At 40.7% G+C, this 10,017-nt stretch overlaps 2 protein-coding genes across 2 annotated transcripts; one reads left to right on the top strand and one right to left on the bottom strand.

The window, feature by feature from the left end:
* Window positions 1–833: 833 nt before the first annotated feature.
* On the top strand, window positions 834–2,825 carry LOC116328970 (zinc-binding protein A33-like). The gene has a single exon (XM_031750865.2). The coding sequence runs from the start codon at window positions 928–930 to the stop codon at window positions 2,347–2,349; it is 1,422 nt and encodes a 473-aa protein (XP_031606725.2). The 5' UTR covers window positions 834–927; the 3' UTR covers window positions 2,350–2,825.
* Window positions 2,826–8,818: 5,993 nt separating this feature from the next.
* LOC116313559 (nuclear factor 7, brain-like) lies at window positions 8,819–9,957 on the bottom strand (the record flags this gene model as incomplete). The annotated part of the gene is made up of 1 exon (XM_031731302.2): window positions 8,819–9,957. A coding segment is annotated over one exon (1,139 nt), but the record flags the coding sequence as incomplete, so codon positions are not given.
* Between the last annotated feature and the right edge of the window lie 60 nt (window positions 9,958–10,017).

Below are 10,017 nucleotides of genomic sequence, written 5' to 3'. Positions count from 1 at the left end.
ATGGCAGAGCAGGAACAAGCTCTGAGCATAAGATCCATAGAGGCTGGGGTCTACCACACCAGGCAAGACCCCAGGTGCAGGCTGTGTAAAGATCCCCCTGAGACAATCCAGCACATAACAGCAGGGTGCAAGATGATAGCAGGCAAGGCATACATGGAACACCATAACCAAGTGGCTGGCATAGTGTACAGAAACATCTGTGCCGAACATGGCCTAGAAGCCCCAAGGTCAAAATGGGAGACGCCCCCTAGGGTGGTGGAGAACGACCGAGGAATCTTTATGACAATGCATCGTGTGACAGTCAAATGTGAATGAGCTGGATATTAAAAGCTGTCGAACAGAGTCCAATGAAAAGAAAGAGAAGAAACATCAGCTTGTGTAGGAGCAGATTTCGTGTGGATAAATACAAATGTGTTATGATCTAAAAATAATTTTGGAAAATAAAACTAAACTTCACTGAGCATTACAGTGTATAACAACCATAAAGCTGTCATCAATGATGAGAAAACACTAAATATACTATTAAGATTAATAATTTGATCGGATTTTCTGTATTAGTATCTACACCTGTTTCTTTCTACTCTGTGAAAAAGGACATTTTCTACGATTTTCATACTGATCAGGTCATCACATTATAGTCTACCATAAACTTCAAAGTCTAAAGGTAACATTATACAGGTTTCAGGTGACATCCTATGATGTCTGAAGGTTGTAAAAGTAAATAGCAGAGTGTTTGCAATTAAAATTTAACCAGTGAAAGACGTAGATGAAATTCATTGCAGATTATGAATCTGACTGAACATTGCTGAATGCGTCATTACAGGAATGGAGTACTCTAACTCTTACTTGGAGGGCTGAAAGGGACAAGGTGAAAGAAAAACAATTTGGTGAGTTTTTTTCTTGAAGAGAAATTTGAAAACAGAGAAAATGGCTGAGAAAGACACATTTCTTGAAAGCTACCTGAGCTGCCATGTGTGTTCAGAGACTTTGAAAGACCCTGTAACTCTGATCTGCAACCACAGCTTCTGTTTAAACTGCCTGCAACAATTCTGGGAACAAGCTAAAAACACAAACTGTCCCATTTGTAAAAGAAAATCCTCTAAAGGAGATCCTAGAGTGAACTTTGCTCTGAAGGAACTGGCTGATTCCTTTGAGGTGAGAAGAAAATCTGGATTATCTGAGACAGAAAAGCGAGAGAAGAAACTAACAGTGGTGTGCAGAAAACATGAAGAAGAGCCTAAACTGTTCTGTGTGGACGAGCAGAGAGCTGTGTGTTCTGTCTGTGACTTTCCTCACCAGCAGAGTCACAAAGTGGTTCCTGTAAAAGAAGCAGTCAGTGTCCTAAAGAAACATCTAAAATCTTACTTAAAATCTCTGCAGGACAAGAGGAACAAATACAAACAAGTGGAGAAAACATACAATGAAGTGCTTCAACACTCCAAGAAGCAGCTGTTGTCCACAGAGAGGCAGATCAGAGCAGAGTTCAACAAGCTCCAGCAGTTCCTGAAAGAGGAAGAGGAGTCCAGACTGGCAGCTCTGAGGGAGGAAGAGGAGCAGAAGGGGAGGACTATCAGCAGAGAGATGAGGATGATTGAGGAGCAGATCTCCTCTCTGTCAGACAGCATCTCTGCTGTTGAAGAAGAGCTGCAGAAACACAGCGTGCCATTCCTCAGCAGTTATAAAGACACTCAGAGCAGAGCCAGAGCCCAGAGCTCACTGTCAGATCCACAGCTGGTCTCAGGAGCACTGATAGATGTGGCCAAACACCTGGGCAACCTGTCCTTCAGAGTGTGGGAGAAGATGAAGGAGAAGGTCCACTTCAGTCCTGTCATTCTGGACCCAAACACTGCAAACCCCTATCTCTATCTGTCTGATGATCTGACCAGTGTGAGACATGGAGACACATGGCAGCAGCTTCCTGATAATCCAGAGAGAAACACAAAATATGCTAATATTCTGGGCTCTGAGGGTTTCAGGTCTGGGAAACACAGCTGGGATGTTGAGGTGGGAGACCATCCGACCTGGAATGTGGGGTTAAGTAAAGAATCAGTTGACAAAAAGGGAGAGCTTTTTGTTTCACCAAAATATGGAATCTGGTGTTTATTGCATAAAAATAGAAAATACATTGATGGTGTTGGTCAGACTGTGACAGTGAAGAAGAGTCTCCAGAGGATCAGAGTCCAGCTGGACTATGACAGGGGGGAGGTGTCCTTCTATGACCCTGAAGACATGACTCACATCTACACTTACAGAGACACTTTCACTGAGAAACTCTTCCCATATTTTAGTATTGGAAAGGCAGGAAATGCCAAAACGTATGATATCAAAATCTGCCAGACTGAGATTTGATTGTGAAGTGTGTGAAAATATTTGTTTCTATATGAAAAAGCAACTTTTCATATAAAAATCTTGTGAGTCACTAAGGTCTAATTTGCCTTCTGTATAAAAATTTTTGCTTTTCATATTCTTGTTCCTTTAAAATGCATGTTTTCACAATATTTCTGTTGTTCATACAAGTAGTTTAATCATGTCAAAATGTGAATGATGCTAATTTCTATACTTTCTAAAGTTGAGTGTGAACAGTAAACTGTGACACTTCTTAGAAAATGATTCAACTTGTGTCACTTCAGCAAGAGCCAACTTTACAACTAAAAGATCTAAATGTTCCTGATTATCAGCATCTTGCTTTCACTTAAATAACATTTTATAGTAACACATGTGAGCTTTAAAGATCTTCAAATTCAAAGAAATTACTTAAAAATTTTGAAACTGTATCACATCAGCAGGTTAAAAATGTTTAAACGGATAAAATTATAACATGTGTGTCTCTGCAGCATCTTCATTTAATTTCATTTCATTCAGATATCAGTGTAACTACACTTGATTGATTTGATTAAAAATGTTCTTTCTCATGTTATTTTTTAACTTTAATAAGCAGCATACATCTCTTATGCTTTTAGAGATTTTTGGGTCTTCTGATGTTTTATAATCAGGTTTTAACTTTTGATTTTTAAACTTCACTCCCAGAGTGTCAGTGTTTCAGTGAAACACAAAGGATTCTACCTCTGATTATTTTTTTCAATGTTATTCTTTAACCATTCTATTTGATTACTGAGCATCACAAAATTTTTCTGCAAAGTGAAATAAATCAAACTACCGTATTTTTCGGATTATAAGGCACATTAAGCGAAACTAAACAGTCAGATAAGTCAAACTTTACTCCACTCACTCTTCTTGCTTCCTCCACTTCCGTACCATTGATTCATTAATGTTGAATTCTCTCACAGTTGCTCTATTGCCATGTTGTTGCAGTATATTAATGACTAACCTCATATTGTGGATGGATTATCTCACTTGTTCTCCTGACCAGTGTTGCCAACTCCTCAGTAAGGAAAATCGCTATTGGCTGTCCTAAAAGTCGCTAGAAGTCGCTAAATAACGCCATCGCCTTAATTGCATAATTGGTCATGCCTATGTAATTGTAACACACGCTGTAGGAGAGAGAAATAACATCATGGAACAGACATGAAGTGAGTAAAAATCACCCTAAAAGCATTTAGATTATATTTAGAACTATAAATTAAATTTCTTTTAGCAATTATTGTTTTTTTAATGTCACAATTCCAACCCTCCTCCTTTATCTGTACTTGGGTTCGGCAAAAGTGACCCGAAATAGGCACTCTGGCGGACTTGCTTTGTGTGTGTGTCTTTTTAAGTAGTGTTAAACCTTGTGATCCACAAAAAGTAACAGTAAAAGGAGAACATTTTTAACCATTAACAATCAAAACGGACATAGAAAGCCTCACCAGACAGCTTCAGTCGAAATCAGATGTGCAAAATGGAGTTAAGGCTCTGCAAGGACATCTGATCTCTAAGTTTGCAATGATGGGAATGATGTATTTTAGTGCACTGATTTATTTTAGATAAAGAAAGATCTACATTTACAGTCGGGGGGGAGCAGCGGCTTCGCTCATGCGTGCCTCATTTGTGGTTTGTACGCGTAGGGGTGAATATCTCTGCTCTGATATCAGCTGGGGGGACTGCTGCATGAGGAATACCTGCTGCCTGTGAGCGCTTTGGCACGGGCGAGGTGCCTACGGCAGCACCCACTGCTTGTTGACAGTAAGAGCGATACGTGCTTTCATTTCAAAAAGTCATCATAAGTCTCCACAAACACCAGAAAAAGTCGCCAGATTTGTCACTAGTCGCTGTTTAGAAAAAAAGTCGCTAAGGTGGTCTGAAAACACGCTAAATATAGCGACAAAGTCGCTAAGTTGGCAACACTGCTCCTGACTTAAGTTTGGTCCATTAATAGCATCCTGCGATGCAATTGCATTTGTCCCTAACCATCGGGAACCCTCACGTTTACTTTTATCAAGTGGAAAAAAGTTAGCGTTCATCCTCCAGTTTCACTGTGTTTATGTTATGCTAACAAAGCTGTGTCGCTAGCACAACATTATATACCAGCTAGTCCAACTTCAGTAACCCTACAAAAGTCACTGCTGTTTAGCTTTCTGTCTTCATTTATGTTGGAAGTGATAGCAGAGCTGTACGTTTTAATTTTTTCAGAAATCTCTCAGTCAGAACATGGTGTATCATGTTTAGGTGGAAACTAGCGAGCTAACTTCGTGCTAACTTCTAACTTTGTTAAATGTAATAAATTCTGTTTTCATGGACGACTGGCTGTTAAACTTAACTGTTACACCTGGTAAAGCAGCAACGCTGATCATGTTATTAAAGATGAAAGAATTTAGACCGTTTTTAACTCTCAGTTTTCATTTGACTTTGGGACCTGAAGCGGACAGAGTTTGGACCCAGATTACTCCACGAGGCATTCTTCGGCCTTCGGGGTCTACGTGGGCCGGGTCCTTCGAAGACCAAGAAGGCCAGAAGTGCCTTGCTGTGAAATGGGACAGTCCAGCGTTCAGATTTGCATCACCGCTGTGTCGGTGGAGTTTAATAAACTTAGCAAGGAGCAGACGGAGCAGAGGGCTATCTAAAATATAACAGGACACTGGCGTAAATTCTCGACCATCTCACACTTCTGTTTAATCGGTTTTCTGTTTGACGTTTATTCAGCTGTGTGAAAACCCCGGAGGAACCCACCCGAGGGATTAATAAAGTTTTATTTAATCTAATGTAATCTAATAACTTTGATCTCAGCCAACCCGATTTACTCCAAACAAGAAAACACTGAAAAAACCCAAACAATAAAATTTTTAAGTTATCTGAGTGACTTACATATCATGTTTAACCTGAGTAGCGAAAGACCGCGGGGGTCTGAAGACGATGAAGCCGGGACTCTGCTTCATCGTTTGACTGGGCCGCACTATGAATTCTGAATGTTAGGCCACGAAGGACACACCCGACCCATCCTTCAAATCTGGGGAAAAGGAGGACGCATTTGTCGACCAGATTCGGAGGAGTCTACGAATTGGGACAGCCTTCGTCGCGTCGCTGTGACGTAATCGGCCTACAAATGAGGCCTCAGGAGGATGCAGCCTACATTTTGGGACACAGCTTATGGTAGCCGTAATGCTCCGACAATCCATCAAACGGTGCGGCTTCGTAGCTTACCAAAGTCGTACTAAAACATTTTTGACAGATTTTTGACTGCCGTGTCCCACATAAAATCAGTTCAAGGTCAGTAAGCACAGCCACAATTCATACATAAGGCACACCGGATTATAAAGCGCACTGTAAATTTTAAAATTAAACCACCCAATACTTGATGAAGCAATTGCTGAAACTTTCAAAAGAAAGGCAAACAATGTATCCAGGGAACCAAGTCTCATACGTACATTTTTCTCATCTGTGCATAATTTTTTTGTGGGGTCTAGAGCATGAAGCAACGTTTCCCCCGTGTGGTGATTTCGTGATATCTACTGCAAAATATTTCTAGAAACTCTATGGACACATTATTTTTCCAGCAGCACGAAGCGCCTTGAAAAGACCATCATTTCATTTGCTTTGGCGCTTTACAGATTGAAGTGAACTGAACTGAACAGACAACATAATTAATTCAGCGCTTCAAGTTAACATCAATACAATTTTTAAAAACTGACACCTCGCGCCTCCTGGGCGACGTGTTCCGGGCATGTCCTACCGGGAGGAGGCCCCGGGACAGACCCAGGACATGCTGGAGAGATTATATCTTTTGGCTGGCCTGGGAACGCCTTGGTGTTCCCCCGGATAAGATGGAGGAGCTGGCTGGGGAGAGGAGGTTCTGGGCTTCTCTGCTTGGGCTGCTGCCCCTGCGACCCAGCTCTGGATAAGCGGAAGAAGATAGATAGATGGATGGATGGATGGTTGTTTTCTTTGTTGTTCAGTTCAAATCCTGTGCTATTATGTGACCGAACACACATGAGAACAAACTGTTTTCCAGGAAATATAATTAGCTAAGACAGCTGGGAGAAATGATGGAGTTTTGTGTAATGGTTTAATTATTGTGTGCAGCGCGGTGGCACGGTGGTTAGCACTGTTGCCGCACAGCAAGAAGGTCCTGAGTTCAATTCCAACATCAGGCCGGGGTCTTTCTGTGTGGAGTTTGCATGTTCTCCCCGTGTTTGCGTGGGTTCTCTCCGGGTACTCCGGCTTCCTCCCACCGTCCAAAGACATGCAACTTGTGGGGATAGGTTAATTGGATAAACCAAATTGCCACTAGGTGTGAATGTGCGAGCGAATGTGAGTGTGAATGGTTGTCTGTCCTTGTGTGTTGGCCCTGCGACAGACTGGCGACCTGTCCAGGGTGTACCCCGCCTCTCGCCCTATGACAGCTGGGATAGGCTCCAGCGCCCCCCGCGACCCTGAAAAGGAGAAGCGAATGGATGGATGGATGGATGGTTTAATTATTGCCATCTTAAACGCCTGTGGTATGTAGTTTTTTTAATAAAGAGAGATCACGTTTAAGGTTGAAGTATTAATTAATGGTGGTTCAAAATTTGGTAAGTGAATCTAATCACCATCATCACTTCAAATAAAACTGATGTCTGCTACTCACAGGCTGCTCTGTACCAGTCCAGCATAATGTGTCATTGTAAATTTCACCACATCGCTGCAAACTAACCAGCTTAGCTCTGTGTTGTGTGACAAACTGCACAGAAACAGTTTGTGAATGTGGTGATTTGTTGAGTTTGTATTTTTATGATGTCACTAGAAGCAGCAGAAACCTGCAGCACACACAAAAATTTACTTGTTCTACACTAATATATAATGGTGCAACGGATCAAAAATCTCACGGTTCGAATCGGATCACGGTTTTAAGTCACGGATTGGATCAATTTTCGGATCAGCAAAAAAAGAAAAAAGACAAAAATTTAACATTTACTTATTGAAGTATTTTTTGCCTGTTAAAAACATTCAATTCAAGACTCATTCCACGGAATTATTAAAAAAAAAAATTATGGTACAATATAGGGCAGTACAGGGCTTTGTATCTACCACTCAATTCAATTCAATTCAATTCAGTTTTATTTATACAGCGCCAAATCACAACAACAGTCGCCTCAAGGCGCTTTATATTGTAAGGTAGACCCTACAATAATACATACCGCTCATTATATCACACTCTGCTGTGATATAATGAGCTGTCACGGTCATGTAGCTTTCCGTTGCCCTGGAGGTCCACCCATTTGTAGTAGTTAGGGCAACAGAAGATGCCTGGGACAGTTCAGCCACAACTTAAATCTTTTCCTGCTCATACATGCTTGGAACGATTACGGATCAACCCTGATCCGTTGCACCACTACTAATATACATTAACCTGCCTATCAGATTTAATTACCTGAACATGCAGATTATATGTATATTTTCCATTGCAATGTTTCAAATACCAGATTTCAGATTCTAGTAAAAGATTTTGCTCCCCATTAGTGAAGGAGTCATTCTCCTTTACTAAATCTCTCTTGATGGTCTCCCACCTCCCTGCTGTGTTTCATTGAGCTGAAGCTATCAGCAGCCAGAACAGAGTTTATAATAATTTTGTCTCTCTGGATTGTCAGGAAGTTGTTGTTTTATGTCTCCATGTCTTATACTGTTGATATCATCAGATAAATAAAGATAAGTGCTTATATAGTTCACCTGAGATTAAAGAAAAATGGAAGAGGAAAAAAACAAACAAAGCCGTGAACATAATGTAAATTTTGTCTCCATCTTATGGTCATTAATGGAAGAAAAACACATGTATAGAAACAACAAATGTTTATTTGTTAAAATGTTCGTATAATGCTACTAATAAAACATTTTAATAAGTCACTGAAGTGTTTTAAGCAGTCATCACGATTGAGATGCATGCAGCTTAGGTGCCAAAGTGTAAAGTACCTCACAATATGAATATGATTGTGTGGTTTTTCACAATATAAATAGAAAATGAATTAACTAGAGTTTAGACTATAAGCAAATATTCCATGATAATTGATTAAGAACAGAGGAAACTATCGCAGATGGTTTTGTATGAAAACTATTCTTTTTTTAAATCTGCAATATGCTCCAGTATATACAGTGTTCAGACTTAAATCCTGCTAAGGTGGACACATTATAATTAAACAATGTGAAAGAATTAACAACATGACAAATATTCTGACATGAATATACAAACAAATTTCCATATAGAAAACAATTAAATCCTTAATGTCTCAAACCTTTAAAACACTTTTTTTGGTTGCTTTTGTGAAGATCATCCCATAAAATCATCTCAGAGAATCTCATCTAAATGTGTCTAGAATATTAAACTTCTAAACAATATTTCTTTTTACAAAATAACTAAAATCTTACACACAAATAATCACAAAATCACAGCTAAATTAATCATTGACAGCTGTTAATCTTTACAATTAGTCTTAGTTTCACAGATTTTGATATCTGAAGACTTCGCATCATCAACATTAAAAATACAAAAGTATGGCAAGAGTGTCTCAGTGAAAGTGTCTCTGTGAGTGTAGATGTGAGTCATGTCTTCAGGGTCATAGAAGGACACCTCCCCCCTGTCATAGTCCAGCTGGACTCTGATCCTCTGCAGACTCTTCTTCACTCTCACAGTCTGACCATCACCATTATTATATTTTCCACTGCGATGCACTAAACACCAGATTCCATTTTTTGGTGAAACAGGATATTCTCCTTTCCTGTCAACTGATGCTTTAATTAAACCTATATTCCAGCTGAAATGGTCTCCCACCTCCACCTCCCAGCTGTGTTTCTCTGAGCTGAAGCCCTCAGAGCCAAAAACATCAGCATACATTGTGTTTCTCTCTGGATTATCAGGAAGCTGCTGCCATGTCTGTCCTCCATGTCTCACACTGGTCAGATCATCAGACAGATAGAGACAGCAGTGTGCAGTGTTTGGGTCCAGAATGACAGGACTGAAGTGGACCTTCTCCTTCATCTTCTCCCACACTCTGAAGGACAGGTTGCCCAGGTGTTTGGCCACATCTATCAGTGCTCCTGAGACCAGCTGTGGATCTGACAGTGAGCTCTGGGCTCTGGCTCTGCTCTGAGTGTTTTTATAACTGCGGAGGAATGGCACGCTGTGTTTCTGCAGCTCTTCTTCAACAGCAGAGATGCTGTCTGACAGAGAGGAGATCTGCTCCTCAATCATCTTCATCTCTCTGCTGATAGTCCTCCCCTTCTGCTCCTCTTCCTCCCTCAGAGCTGCCAGTCTGGACTCCTCTTCCTCTTTCAGGAACTGCTGGAGCTTGTTGAACTCTGCTCTGATCTGCCTCTCTGTGGACAACAGCTGCTTCTTGGAGTGTTGAAGCACTTCATTGTATGTTTTCACCACTTGTTTGTATTTGTTCCTCTTGTCCTGCAGAGACTTTAAGTCAGATTTGAGATGTTTCTTTAAGACACTGACTGCTTCTTCTACAGGAATCACTTTGTGACTCTGATGGTGAGGAAAGTCACAGACAGTACAAACAACTCTCTGCTCGTCCACACAGAACAACTGGGGGCCGTTACTGTCTTCACAGAAACAAATCCCATCCCATCCCTTCTCCTGTTTTCCTCTGCTGAATGATTCAG

This window comes from Oreochromis aureus, unplaced genomic scaffold (assembly GCF_013358895.1).
Source record: "Oreochromis aureus strain Israel breed Guangdong unplaced genomic scaffold, ZZ_aureus HiC_scaffold_126, whole genome shotgun sequence".
NCBI classification, from domain to species: domain Eukaryota; kingdom Metazoa; phylum Chordata; class Actinopteri; order Cichliformes; family Cichlidae; genus Oreochromis; species Oreochromis aureus.
The sequence above is the reverse complement of the archived record's forward strand: the minus strand, read 5'-3'. Positions and strand labels throughout refer to the sequence as shown.